Source organism: Cotesia glomerata, linkage group LG4, assembly GCF_020080835.1.
Source record: "Cotesia glomerata isolate CgM1 linkage group LG4, MPM_Cglom_v2.3, whole genome shotgun sequence".
Taxonomy (NCBI): Eukaryota; Metazoa; Arthropoda; class Insecta; order Hymenoptera; family Braconidae; genus Cotesia; species Cotesia glomerata.
Genome location: NC_058161.1, coordinates 21,022,123 through 21,037,001, shown reverse-complemented (window position 1 = coordinate 21,037,001; position 14,879 = coordinate 21,022,123). Strand labels below are relative to the sequence as shown.

General features: G+C 31.6%; 3 protein-coding genes across 4 annotated transcripts; 1 reads left to right on the top strand and 2 right to left on the bottom strand.

The window, feature by feature from the left end:
* Positions 1-206: 206 nt before the first annotated feature.
* LOC123263857 lies at positions 207-2,769 on the bottom strand. The gene is made up of 3 exons (XM_044726892.1): positions 2,620-2,769; positions 628-993; positions 207-561 (listed from the first exon to the last, which is right to left on the bottom strand). The coding sequence occupies exons 1-3, from the start codon at positions 2,681-2,683 to the stop codon at positions 257-259; spliced, it is 735 nt and encodes a 244-aa protein (XP_044582827.1). The 5' UTR covers positions 2,684-2,769; the 3' UTR covers positions 207-256.
* Positions 2,770-5,448: 2,679 nt separating this feature from the next.
* On the bottom strand, positions 5,449-8,792 carry LOC123263956. The gene is made up of 2 exons (XM_044727002.1): positions 6,226-8,792; positions 5,449-6,157 (listed from the first exon to the last, which is right to left on the bottom strand). The coding sequence occupies exons 1-2, from the start codon at positions 8,790-8,792 to the stop codon at positions 5,449-5,451; spliced, it is 3,276 nt and encodes a 1,091-aa protein (XP_044582937.1).
* Positions 8,793-9,778: 986 nt separating this feature from the next.
* On the top strand, positions 9,779-11,573 carry LOC123263869 (DNA repair and recombination protein RAD52-like). 2 transcript variants are annotated; one of them, XM_044726907.1, is made up of 4 exons: positions 9,779-9,911; positions 10,910-10,984; positions 11,135-11,283; positions 11,389-11,573. In XM_044726907.1, exons 2-4 carry the CDS (start codon positions 10,933-10,935, stop codon positions 11,539-11,541), a joined length of 354 nt encoding a protein of 117 aa, XP_044582842.1. In that variant the 5' UTR covers positions 9,779-9,911; positions 10,910-10,932; the 3' UTR covers positions 11,542-11,573. The 2 variants fall into 2 exon arrangements, with proteins under 2 accessions (XP_044582842.1, XP_044582841.1); XM_044726906.1 differs by lacking the exon at positions 9,779-9,911 and having other exon boundaries at positions 10,845-10,984.
* The last annotated feature ends 3,306 nt before the right edge of the window (positions 11,574-14,879 follow it).

Below are 14,879 nucleotides of genomic sequence, written 5' to 3'. Positions count from 1 at the left end.
TCAGATCTGATCTTATTTATCAGATCTTGTTAGATTTGATCTTTTATATGAGATCTCAGATCTGATGTTTTATATCAAATCTGATCTGATATAGTCGATCTTGTCAGATCAGATATATATTCGATCTTATTAAATTTACCAGTTATACCAAATCTGATCAAACATAATCTTTTTCTCTTGATAAATAAATGATTACTCCTTAAAAATAATATTTACATAACTTTATTACAATAATCATACAATTTTCTTAAAATATCTACTCTCTATCCGGAAACAATTCGTCATAAGTAAAGTGTTTAGTTATTTGATTAGAAATTTCAAGAATCTTTGCAGATATAACTTTTTCAATATGTGGAGTTATAGTATCTATTATTTCCTGCCGATTTCCGTTTAACACAGCATTTATCGCTTCAGACAAAGCAGCAGTCGTATTATTTGGCACAAATTTCACCGTATAATCACCAATTTTGAGTTTGCTCTTAGCACTGGTGAAAAATAACTGCTGGCCTTTCTTTGTGTTCAGTAATTTAAACTGTACTGTTGAGTTTGATTCAATATTCACTGAAATAAATCAAAATTATTTATAAATCTTCAGATTTTTGAACCAAAAAATTTAAAATTACTTACTTCCGACGCTTTCAATCGGCCCAGAAGCTTCAATTGGAACGAGAATTTTCACTTTAACGTCATAGTCGTTTTCGAACCTCATTTTTTTGAAGAAGAGATTGATATCAACTTTCTGATTTTTCATATCAGCATTGAATTTTTTTACTTCAAAGTCCAGCGAATCGTAAACTTTGATGTTCGACGCTGCAACTTTGAAGTCCGCAGTGTCCGAAATAGTGACGCGTTCATTTATAAGAAGAGGATCCACTGGTGGAACATCAAACTCGGGAATTCCTTCGCGTAATTTCGGTCGCAATTGGGCGACGCTTTTGATGATACAATCGTTTAAGTTCGGGTCTCGTCGGCCGCATATTGGGATGTATGATGCTGAAATTATTAATATATCACTGTTAAAATTTTTTGTTAAATTACAATTATATAACAAAACAAATAATAAGTAAAATTACAAATCAGTGTTTAGCAATGTGATATAAAATACAATTCATGTAATTTTCCAACACCTGTGAGGATATCTACTAAGATGTATTGTAATTTTACAATCTTCATGTATAAACCTAACACACATTGTAATATTATAGAACTGTTGGTCAATTTTTAAGAAAAAGCTTTTTAATTTTGCAAACATTATTTGTGATCTGACTCGGCATAATTGTATGTAAAATCACAAAAAAATATTGTAATTTATAATACAATAATCTCATAAAAAATTTAAAAAGCTTTTTTTTATTTTTACAATTTTCATTGTAAAATTACAAAGTGCAATGTAATGTTACCAGACAATTTTAATTATATTACACGAATTGTAATTCTACTTCACTGTTTTCCAATTTTAAAAACAATACTTTTCAGTTTTACAACAATGAGACTAATGTATCAAAAAACAACAATGTCCTTCATATTTATTTTTACTAATTTTTAGTCTATGGTTGTTTATTTGTAATAATAAATTCGAGGCATCACTTATCTTTTATAAATTTTAATATTACGCTCAAACGATCATTTCGAAATCGATATATTTGAATGAGTATATGGTAGACTTTAATTTTTATAATATTCAATGAATTATAAATAATGTAAAAGTTAGTTATTTTCCATCAATAAACAGTATCAAATAACACAAATAATGTAAATAATAAATAATAAGCCGTAAAGCTCAATCACCACATAGGATTAGCTTATAAGAATAATAAGATGTTACATCACCTATCGGTCATACGGCGTAGGACGTTAGGTATCGGTCTGGCAAGCGCGCGGCTCGCGTTCGATTCTTAGTTAGGTTAAATATTATTTTCACTTTATATCATCAGAGTTGTAAAAATTAGGTATACGTGAGATGTAAAATCTAGTCAACGCTTCATAAAAATAAAATGACCACAACTATTAAATCAAATCTTTCTTGTTTATTATTTCAATTAAAGTAAAATTCAAGGAAAGTATTGTAATTTTACAAACTTAGCTAATCTAAAAATATTTATAAAATTACAAAACCTTGTAAAATCAGTAACCTCACATCTATAGATGTTTTGTAATATTACTATACCCTATTGTAATTTTAAATAAATGTTTTGCCTATTAGCTTCCAATACATTTCTTGTAAAATTACAATAGAAATTTTTACCAGTGCACCATAAATAAACTATTTGTTTTACGCGATTAAATCACTCAAATATATTTTATATTTACCAAAAATAAATATTTATTTGGCCATAACCAAATATCATATCTTTGGCACAAATAAATCTTATTTCGATCAAATATTTCATTTTTAATTGAACAAAATTATTTTAATTAATACAAAATTACTATTGTTAGGACAACGGATTAATTTATTAACGTAACGAACTAGTTTGTTATTACAACTTGACTAATTTTTTTGGTATCTAATAAATTAGCAATAAGAATACTAATTTATTACTACAACATATTTTCCAATCACATCTTTTGTTATTTAATCAAAATTTTTTTTTGCATATACTATTAATGACAACTTACGAACTTCAGCAGATGCAAATAACACGAAACTCAACACAAAACACAATAAAAGTAATCTTATCATGGTACTAATCTAATACATGCAAAACAACGTTTCGATAGATCGTTTAAAAAACAACTGGAGGAACTTGATCGACAAAAATTAATTTATATCCTTGCAATAGTCCTACAATTGATGCTGAATCATAGAATAATTAATTCAAAATTGCAATCTATCCAGATTCTCGTCTCTTCTCGCCATGAATAATTAATCTTGAGTACGCGGAAAAACATCGCCGTTTTTTCAGTCATCGGAATGATAGCAATTCGTTATTTACAAGTTTTTTTATGCAGTACTACTAGGTCTTACATTCGTTATCGGTCTGCGTGTGCTCTAAGTGGTATTGAATAAATTAATGCTGACCTTCGTTGCGTAAAAGTCAGTGCGAAGATTCTAGGTTGATCAAAAGTGAACATATAATGGGTTTAACCTTCACGGGAAAAATTTATATCGCGTTACTAATGCCAGAAGGGCGCATCTCAACATCTACGCCCTTTTGGCTTTACAGAGCCAAAAGGGCGTATAAAAAAAATTTTTTTCACTCCAACTAACCTAAAAATGTTTATAACATTTAGATCTGTAAGAAAAGTGAATAAAAATTTTTTTTTGTATGCGCCCTTTTGGCTCTAAGACAAAAAAATTCTAAAGCCATAAGGGCGTATCATTTTTTTTCAATCATAATTGATTATTAGCCTTAAAAAAAAAAAAAGAAAAGTTATAACACTGGTAAAAGAAACAAAAATATCAATTTAGCTCGGCACGACTCCGATGCCGTCTCCATTATCATTATCTTCTGCTTCTGAAAGTAAAAAATAATAAATATGGGGCATTCCATGCCAAATTGACCACTTTTGAACCCGAACCTTTTCGATTTTTCTGAAATTTTGGTATCTTTCTCCACCCTATTGAAAACAATTTTCAAAATTTTTTTTAAATTTTTTTACCCAATCAAAAAAAAGTTACGAGTTATTTAAAACAAACAGCTTTTTTTTTTGTTAAATAACCATAACTTTTTTGAAAATTAACTTATTGGGATGATTTTTTTTTTAATTTCTGTTTTTAAATGTACTTTTTAGAAAAGAAAATAAAAATAATAATTCGCATTCATATTCAACGTTTTTTTTTTTTAAATTTTGGGAAAAAACGAAAATTTCGGGATGATTGACATTTTTGAATTTTGATTTTTTTTTTCATTTTTCGATTTTCGATTTTTCTTCAAACAGAATGTTACTGTTTTTTTGGTTTTTTTAAAATTCAAATCCATATTTTTTTTTTGAATAAAATGAGTTGAAAAGTTATTATTTTTACCGGTGTTATAACTTTGTTTTTTTTTTTTTAAGGCTTATAATTAACTAGCCGTTACCCGCCCGCTTCGCGTGGCATAAAATACATGCCAAGTGAAAGAAATATTAAATTATGTTATCTAGCTGCCTAATTATTTATCATGAACGGATTTTACGAAATTAAGACACCCTTAACTACTTAGGGTCTTATCGATTTATATGAGTTAAAATAATAAATAACACGGCTTTCCACATCACCATGGAGGTACTGTGTCGTACGATGCTTTCCCATTATTTTACATGGCGGGATCCCCAGTAGGCCTACACCATGGATCGACGTGAGTGTCAATGCCATCAAGTTTAGAATTTGTTACACATATCAAATCTATATAAATATAGATTGGATATAAACAACTTAAACCTAGGCATCAATACTCTGTCGTGCTAAATAAAAAGACAGTAATTTAACTTATATCTTTTTTATTAACTAATTCTAAATGAACAATGGTTATAAATTTAAAACTATGAACTTTTTACCATATTGCTATCATTTTCTATTTTATCATTGTTCTTATTTTTATACTGTTATTATTTTCATAGTTTTAAAATTTTTTTGATCACTAATTTTGTATATTAGAAACGTAAATTAAAATCCAAAAAACACATTGTTCATAGTTTTAGCTTTACAATAAACCTGAAAACTATTAAAATATATTATTTATTATATCTATTCGTTTTCAATCTATAAATGTATCCAATCAATTAACACTAAACAAAATTGAAAGGTTGATAAACATTTGTTTTGTAACAGTAAAAAGAAATTATTATATAGATAAAATATTTAAAATAATTGAATTAAAACCATTCTAGCGGTAGATCCAAAAATATTTTTAAATTTTAATATTTATTGATTGGATTACTGTTTATTTTCTGATTCTATCGATCTAATTTAAAGAAATTATTAATATAGTCAAAAATAGAAAATTAAATACTTAAAACTTCTTTATATACAACATTCTTTCGTTTTTCCTATTGGTTGAAGAATGACCAAGCTGTCAGGTGAACTTACTCTTGAGCATGCCACGTATAGTTGGCCATGAGAGAAACAGTCATTTCTTAAATCAATACCAGTCATCTTTAAACTCTGCCCTTGTGCCTTGTTAATCGTCATGGCATAACAAACTTTGACAGGAAATTGCAGACGTTTAAATTCGAAGTGGTAATCTGATGGAATCAGAGGGATCCTTGGAATGAATACAGTTTCTCCTTCATATTTTCCGGTGAAAATCATGGCTTCAATGACATTTTTGTGTAAGACCTTGACTTGAAGCCTGGTACCATTACATAATTTTGGCGGATATGGTTGGGGGAGCAACATTATTGGAGTGCCAATCTTGAGTTGAAGAACATGAGGTGGTATCCCTGGTGGATTGAGTGTGTGTAAGAATTCAACAGGATAGTGGACAGCTTCTTCATCCTCCAGTACTTTGTCCACCGATTCATATCTTACTTGCTCAGTTGGCAGTTTCTCCAGCAAAAGTTGTTAATACAATTGACTTGTTCATTGGTTGGTGTGAGGATGGCTCTCTCCTTTAACCATGAACTACAATTATCGCCAGCTTTGTCAATATTCGGGTATATTTTGTCAGTCAAGGTGATTAAATCTGGGACAGTTTCACAATTAATATAGGACACGTTTATTCTTCCGTCTTCTTCCGGAATTTGGCCATCACCTATATCAATCAGTATTTTTGAAAACTCTTCTGCTTTCGAATTTGGCTGAAGATGAACACGCATATTGATAGTCAAAGATAAAACTTTGACCGAAGGCCATAAAATTGATGACTTAATACAGGCTTTAACTTCATCTGCACGTGTTCCTCGTGGCACAACAGGCAAAGTTTGTCTAAAATCACCGGCCAAGAGAACAATTACTCCTCCCATAATTCGGTCGCAACCTCTAATATCTTTGAGCAATCTGTTTAGAGCTTCAATACCATTTTTGTGAGCCATAGTGCATTCGTCCCAGATAATAATTTTTGTTTCTCGCAGCACATGAGCCATATCACTCTGTTTAGAGATGTTACAAAGTGGAGACTCAGAATAACCTAAATTGAGAGGTAATTTAAAGGCAGAGTGAGCTGTTTTACCTCCGTCTATCAAAGTCGCAGCAATTCCTGAAGAAGCAACGGCTATAGCGATGTTTTTTTCACTCCTGATTTTCGCAAGCAGTAAATTGATTAAAAACGTTTTTCCAGTACCACCTGAGCATCAAGAAAATACAACTGCCCAGAATCAGATATAATCGAATTTAAAATTTCATTGTAAACTTTTCTCTGTTCTAGATTTAATTTAGGAACATTTTCAGCTACAACTTTAGTTAAATAGACGGTGTCGTAAGCCAATTCACGCAAATATTGACGATTAGTGACAATAAACCTTTCATCTCGGGTTGGAGAGTGGAGGCCGAACTGAAGAAGTGTTTTTCCAGACATTGATATAACAATATCTTCAAGTAGTATGAGACATTTGTTGTAAATAACGTCAAGTAACAGCTCAACATTTCCACCGTCTCGTTCTACCTCTCTTTTAATATCTTCTGAAAAATAATCTCGATATTTCTCCCATAATTTCGATGGGTCGTCAACATGACAAAAAACTAACATAATGGCAAACAGCTCACGGATCTTGTAGGGCGAATCAGAGATGCAAGCTTCATCCAGAGTGCGATACCAATTAGCGTCATCTTCTAGAAGACCAAGTGCTCTACATGCTGCTTGAAATGTTGGATGAATCACTCCATCAACAGTTTTCAAAGCAGAAAATGATGTAGGACCTCGAATCTCATGTAGGAGAAGACGCAGGTGATAACATTCAGTATTTCCGGGATGCACGGTATAAACTCTACCTAAAACTTGATCTTTCTTGACTCCTAAATAACCTGAAACAACCTTACCTTTTTTTCTTCTATCAAAGCGGTTATTTTTCCATACGTAATAAGCTGGAACTTCAACATACAAAAGAGTTTTTGCAAAGTCATCAACTTGGCAAAGCTCAAAAAAAGCCATTAGTGTTGTTTTTTTTGGATTAATTACTTTGTCAATCACATCTTGCTCAGTAAAATAAATTCTTTGACCATTTTCAAGATGTACAGCAAGATGCATCACCGAAGGAAACCTGTCATGAATAGGAAAACGAAATATTCGCCAGACTGCTTCAGAGCTACTGATGTAACGTCCCGCCTGGTACTTCGTCACCTCATCAAAATCCTGAACGGTAAACGATGCTTGGTCAGATCCTTTATTTAAATAATTACAGATGTATTTTATGGCTTTTACGGAGTTACAACTCTCAACATTAACATGAGTCCCGAAGGTATGGGATAGAACGGGATTGTACGGCACTATCCATCGGTTGTCGATTTCAACTCCGTTAAGTTTGAAAGTTTTTCCTCCGTCTGCTGGTGATCGTCTACGATACTTGGGATATCCGTCATCTCCTGTTTGAGTTTCTTTTAAAAATTCCTTTGGTAAATGTTGTGTGCACTTACCATCAACCATACAGGGTGATTTTAAGTTGAAAGATCCACATGGACCGTGAACCATGGTTGTCTTGATAATTTGATAAAGATCTGGATTTATGTCTGGATCAGGTAACTCAGCGCAGATAATTTGGTCAATAGACTCTGGTCTCATTTTCTCTTCTAACCATAATAGAATATGAACATGAGGGAGTCCACGTTTTTGCCATTCTATGGTGTACATGTGACACCTTGTGTCACCAAAGATACGACCTACTGTAAGAAGTTTTATCATATGTTTCACTTTCACATTGAAAACCCTCGCTACGATGTCATGTCTATCATAAGACTGTTGACCTTCACTCAAAAGCTGCGTTATTTCCGGCCACTTAGGATTGCAGGTGAATGTTATAAATAAATCTGGCCGTCCATAATGACGTACATAGGTCATTGCATCTTGAGTTCGCTCATGCATGTAACGGGGTCCTCCAGTAAAAGAAGAAGGCAACACAACCATTTTTCCCATTGTTGATAATTGTTCATCATTTTTTGACAAAGCATCTTTCAAGTGAACGTATTCCTCACTTCTCAGTTTTTTTTGGTTGTTACGAATATAGTTAAGTCTTTCAGTCTCAATTTTTGCGTACATGTCAACTAAAAATTGATTTAAAAGATTGCGGAATCGCAATAAATAGCACACTTCATTCTCACGCTCCATAATCCTAAAGCTGTAAAATTCTGAAGCAGATACTGTCTTATCGAGAGGCAGTTTAGTCGTCTCGTCACGCTTAGATATATTGATGTGATAGCCATCTTCTCCATAACAGAACATCAAAGGATATTGTAAAGCATCATATGAGCGGTGTGTTTCACTAATTCGCATCAACTTATTGTCTCTACTGTGAAGAACAATGTCTCTTTTTTCGAAATCCTGTCCGACAATGAGAACTGCAACTTCTTTTGCCTGAGGAGCATTAAAACGGCCCTTATGTTCTCCAGCCGGTTTTCTGTCAGCATTAATTATTACTTTGAAGTCTTTTTGATCTTTAGGAATTGAATCTATTGCAGCCTTAAAATCCTTAAGATATTTGTTATGCTGATATAACAACTTCTGCAATTGATGAACTAATTCCGGATAAACGCCAGGATAAATTCCACAACGGATGTCTCTTTCATGACATTCATCACCAACAAAGTATATTTGAAGAAAAGAAGGCTTTTGGTTAGGTTCAGACATCAAGCTGCCTATTCTGTGATAAACCTGCCCTTGAACTTTGAAAGTTGGCATAAAATTTCCTTCTCTTACCTCTTTGGCTCCAAAAGATGTCATTTGGAAACATCCATTATACTTACGGGTATTTTTAGAAAATGTTCTGACAATGGATCCTGATGAGTCAATAAGCTGTGTAAAGGTTCAGGATGGAGGCCAAGCTTAGAAAGTTGAACTTTACCACTACTGCAGCACATTCCTTGAGTCTCATCTTTCCATTTCAAAGCATTACACCATTGGCAAGGAGAACGGGGACCAAGATTGACAATTTTGTCATTGGAATAATCAATTTGACAATTGTATTTAAAACCAGATAAACACTTAGAAGTCCAGGGCAATAATTTAGTCCTTGTTGTTTTTTTATGGTATTTAGCTGTAGCTGCTTTATTAACATGCGGATTTCTAGTCTGATAATCTTTTTGAGCTTTATTAATAACTTCAGGATGATTATTAACATACGTTTGAACTGCTTTTTTTTGGATCTCAGGATGATTTTTTTTTGTATTTTTAACAGCCTTTCTCTGAACTTCTTTATGATTTACCGCATATTTTGAAGCAGCTTTTCTAAGTTGTTTAGACCTAATTGTACCTGAAAATCTTTTTCGCCGTTTTTGTCCTCTCCTTGATGAAAGTGATGGTTGAGTGAAAGATGCTTGAACGTTATCAATACTTTCCGATTGAGAAACACCGTTATTGATGGGTTCAGTCAATGGAAGTAAAACGTCAAAGTGACCTTTATTAAAATTCCCAGTAAACCTTAATCTTTTAATTCCATTTGTTGCTTCTCCAAACGCAACTATTAGATGACCATGTTGGTACACTTGAAACTCATATGTAAATAATTCTGCCGCCGCTTTGATTTCACAAAGAGTTCCATACGTGTTGGGCCTCGACATGTCATCAAAGTACGAATGTTTATTACTATAAGGTTCTCCATTTAACTGATTGGTAAAGCATTGGAATCTCTGCCAGTTTTTAAACACGTAAAGCACAATTTCACTTCTTATTTGATCACTAAAGGACACTGTGTTATACAATAAAACGATAATGAAGAAAAAAGACACGCGCCGTCGCCGGGAATTTCAATAATTTCGAAAGAAATGCTCGATTCCATTAGTGTGCAGTAAAAATTTGTATGGGTAAAAGAAATTGTGAAAAGTAAATTATGATATGTAACCGGTAAGTATAAAATATTAATAGAATAATTAATTTAAACTAAATTATGATCATTATCCAAATAATATCAATCAATCAATAATAACCTATTAAATATGATGAAGAGATTGTGAAAAGTAAATAATGTAATACAATTAGTAAGAATTGAATGATAACAGAATAATTAATTCAAAATAAAGTATTATAATAAACAAAATAATATCAATCAATGAATTAATAATCGATTAAATACCGAAAGAAAATTCATGCAACTGGAAAATTTTAAATGATTATAACAGAATAATTCATTCAAATTAAAATATCATCATAAATAAAATAATATTAATCAAATCAAATAATAACTTACTAAATATTAAAAAAACCTTTCAAGAAATGACCTTTGATCAATGAGTTTAGTATTATCTAATTATTATATTCAAATAAAAATTGGATGAACGCTATATCAACTAATAAATTTTTTTTTATTTATGATAATAAATTAATTTCTGGAAAATCCCAAGCAGCAATGAAAATATTTAAATATTCAAGAAAATATTAATTAATGAAAAACTTATCATTCGATGATCATTTCACATGATGTATCGATAGTCCAGATGTTGATTAAAGTCACTAAATTATTCGTGATGATAATTTCACTGAACAATTTTAATCAATTTTAGTAAATGATCATTTCACATGATAATATTAATTAATTTCACTTTAACTATCAATTAAATCACTTTTAGAAAATAATTCGTTTGACAGCTATCTGTTTTCTCTTTAAAACTTTGACACATTAAAAAAATATTAATGAAGTTAAATAATTCATTTGTTTTGGAGATAACTTCAAGGCTATTTCAAAAATAAATAAATAAAATAGAAATATAAATAAAAAACATAAATATATATCAAAAATAAATATTAAATCAACAAAATCAATAAAAAATAAATATTTAATCTATAAATCATTACACAACGATAAAAATTATAAAAAATAATGAATCTTGATAATTTAAATTTAGAAACATTAATTATACATGGAGACATGGCTTTTACGAATGATAATTGGTCGCACGAACTCAAGAAGCAGATAATTGGTAAGTCAAAATTAAAATGTATACACTTCTCAGATAATTTTTAATTAAAATTTTGAATAAGAAAAAAGTTCTTAGTTAAATTAAAAAAGAAATTGCTTTAAAAAATCAAAAATTGAAAATTATATTAAATAATTTTTTGTTTTATCACAGACTACGTTGAAGAAGTCAATGGAACATACATTGTTGGTTGTACAACCGTTGTAAAGGTTTTCTTGAGAGATGGGCGGACTCATGAAGCTATGTCATTCAAAGAATCTCGTAGCGAATCAATTGGCGCAGCTTATGATGAAGCACGAAATGTAATTATTTACAATATTATTTACATGTATTTTTTACATTATTATTTACAGTATTATTTATAATTCATTTTAATAACTTAATCTATTTTTTTTATTTTATGACAGAAATCTTTCCATCGAGCCTTGTATGACGCCTTTACGTTTTTTTGGGAATTTATGAAGATAATGGAGAAGCTGAGTAATGAAAAGGTGCAAAGAATGGTCAAGCAGCAACAGTTAAAAGCCGAATGGAATAATAAAAATATTGTAAAAAATTAATTAGTCATATTATTTTAAAGTCAAAATTAAAATTTACCTTTTTATTAAAAAAAAAAAAAAAACACTAACGTATAAATTTATAAGTATTTATTCTTGGTTGTTTAACAGGACGAAATAAAAAATCGTTTCAAGTTTTGATCTATTGCAGCTATTAATTAAATATTTTGACTTTTTTTTTATTTTTATTTTACACCATGCATTTTTTCTAAGGGCATTATTCCCGAACTCTATTCCAGCCTAGTTTCAGAGTTCTAAAAGCTATAGATTGGAATACACATTTTTTTTTTAATTTTTAACGCCCTCGCACAACCCTCTTGGAGTTGAATATCATAAAATTAATTCTTGATAAACTCAAACATGCCAAAAAAAATATTTTGGCCAAGTTTTAAAGTTCTTAAAGCAATAGATTGGAAGATACAAATTTTTAATATTTTTAACGCCCTCGCACAACCCCCTTAGGGTTTAATATCATAAAATTAGTTCTTAGTAAATTCAAACATGCCAAAAGAAATATTCTGGCCAAGTTCCAGAGTTTCAAAAGCTATAGATTGGAAAAAACAATTTTTTTAATTTTTAACGCCCCCGCACTCCCTCTAGGGGTGAAATATCATAAAATTAGTTGTTAGTAAACTCAAAGATGCTAAAAAAAATTTTTTGGTCAAGTTTCAGAGTTCTAAAAGCTATAGATTGGAAGATAAAAATTTTTTTTTAATTTTCAACGCCCCCGCATTCCCTTCTGGGGGTGGAATATCATAAAATTAGTTCTTAGTAAATTCAAACATGCCAAAAAGAATATCCTGACTAAGTTTAATACCTATAAGAGCTGTATTTTTCAAATGTGAATTTTTTTCAATTAACACCCCCGCAACCCCTCTTGGGGGTGGAATTTCGTAAAATCCGTTCTTAGCTGACCTCTACTCGGTGAAAAGAATATTCCTACCAAATTTCAAGTCTTTAGCTCTAATGGTTCCAGAGATATCGTGATGAGTGACTATATAGGTGGAAATCTCTTATATATATATAGATTATGATTAAAAAAAATTATACGCCCTTTTGGCTTTAAAATTTTTTTGTCTTAGAGTGATTTAAAATGATAGAAAAAGAATTGTAAAATATCGAGATTTTTTACTTTTCGCATTAAGTAGACAAGCAAGCACACAAAATCTTTATATTATTTTTACTTCATTAATTTTTGCAAAAAGTGTGATTTTCAGTAAAGTTTGGTTAAAAGTTTTTGGATGCTGCGGTCAAAAAGCAGTATAAAAAAAATCACAGGAAAAAAGATTTGCGATTTTTATGTTTTTTTACTTCATGATCTTTCAAGAATATATCGAGCTATGAACATTTTTAAAAGTACGATGTTTTAATAATTTACAGATCCACCATTCCGTTCATACTGAATACAAGCCATATCCACCACAGGTATAGATCTCTAACACTCAAAATGGTTTGCCACTGTATACCATATACAGAAAACTTGTGTACCACCATAGTATCCAACTATGTACACCTTAAGCCCCCGCCACATTGTCAACCACGTATGACACATGTAGTGCAGCTTACAACATCTCTGGCCCCCGCCATCTCACCAGCTGGCCTTCGCGCCCTGACAATTTTGATAAACAAAATTGATTCAAACTACCCTGAGTTTAGAGTTGCGACTACAGACTGGCGCAGATAGTGCGGTCAACAGATTTTTTTTGTCCCCGCCACTTCACCAACTGGCCTGTCATATCCTAGCCAAATCACTCTAGATTTGCTTGTACGACCTACAGCTTGGAGCAAATGGTGCGACCTCACATCTACCATTAGTGCTGAGTCTCTCCCCTGGTGGTTTCTGACTCTGTCTCAGAGTCTTCATTGATCTCCTGATCAACAACTTCTTGATCATCAGAGGCATCCAACTCACTAGGAATATGGGACTCAGGCATTTTTCTCAGGTTTTCGTGACAGTATTTATATGTTCTATTACCCATTAAAGACTTTAAAGTATAACAATTACCGTCGAGAATTTTGATCACCACGAATGGACCTCTGAACTTCGGATCAAGCTTTGTTTGGTGTCTTTCTTCATTTTTAATTAATACAAATCTCCTACTTTAAATGAAACTATCTTTGCTTTATTCTTATCAAATCTAAACTTATCATATTTTTCATTAACTTCTATGTTATCAATCGCTTTTTGTCGTACGTCAGAGATATCAATTTCTTTATCGTCTTGATCAACTATCATACCAAAAGGTCTAACTACTCTGTCAATTAGCAATTCTAACGGACTAGCTTTAGTAACTCGATTAGTAGTAAAATTAATTGCTAATTGAATTTCGTTTACAACTGCTTGCCAAGAGTTTACACTCGTTTCGGCTGCAGTAAACATACTTTTTAGGGTACTCATTACGCATTCTACCTGGCCATTAGCCTGACTTGAACCCGTAGCTACAAGATGTAATTTTGAGTTTTATGAGGTACAATACTCTTGAAATTCTTTACTTGTGAAACATCTACCTTGATCTGCAGTTATACGGGTCGGTGGGCCAAACAATGATATAGCATTTTTCAGAGACTTAATAGTATTGAAACTATCTATTTTTCGAGTATGACATAATAAAACAAATTTGGTAAATGCATCTATCAAAATAATAACGTATTCTTTGAAATTGTTTTTACCCGTTAATTTACCTGTAATATCTATGTGCACAGTATGTCAAGGGATGCTGGTCTTAGGAATAGGATGCTCTGCTTGTACTTTGCCTTGAGCTTGACTTGGAAACTTTACAGTTATCAATGAATTTACGAACATACTTCGTAATTCCTTCAAACTAATAATACTCGCAAACCTTGTCAAGTGTTTTCTCCCATCCTAAGTGCATAATTGACTCGTGCACATGATTTATTACCGACCACCTAAAAGCACATGGAACAATAGGTAAACATAATGTTTTACCTCGCCTATGGATTTTTCGGTGGAATAATCCCTGCCGTACTTCATAGGTTTTAACAAGATCGGACGCGATTTCATCATATTATAAATCAATTATTATCTTACTAATTTCTGGGTCGCGCCGCTGCTCAACAAGGAGCCAATGATTGGAAATTTCCGTCAAATTTATGCGTTCCTGTAAAATTTTATCTGAATTGCTACGCAATTGTTCCGTAATAGAATTACGCGAAAAGAAATCAGCGTGAGCCATTCGTTTACCTTCTCTATACACGATATCAAATTTAAAAATCTGTAAGAAATCCCACCAACGGTGAACCCTTGGTGTTAAGTCAGCCTTTTTCTGAGAAGCTTTTAACGAATTACAATCCGTAATTACTAGGAACAGTCGGCCATGCAA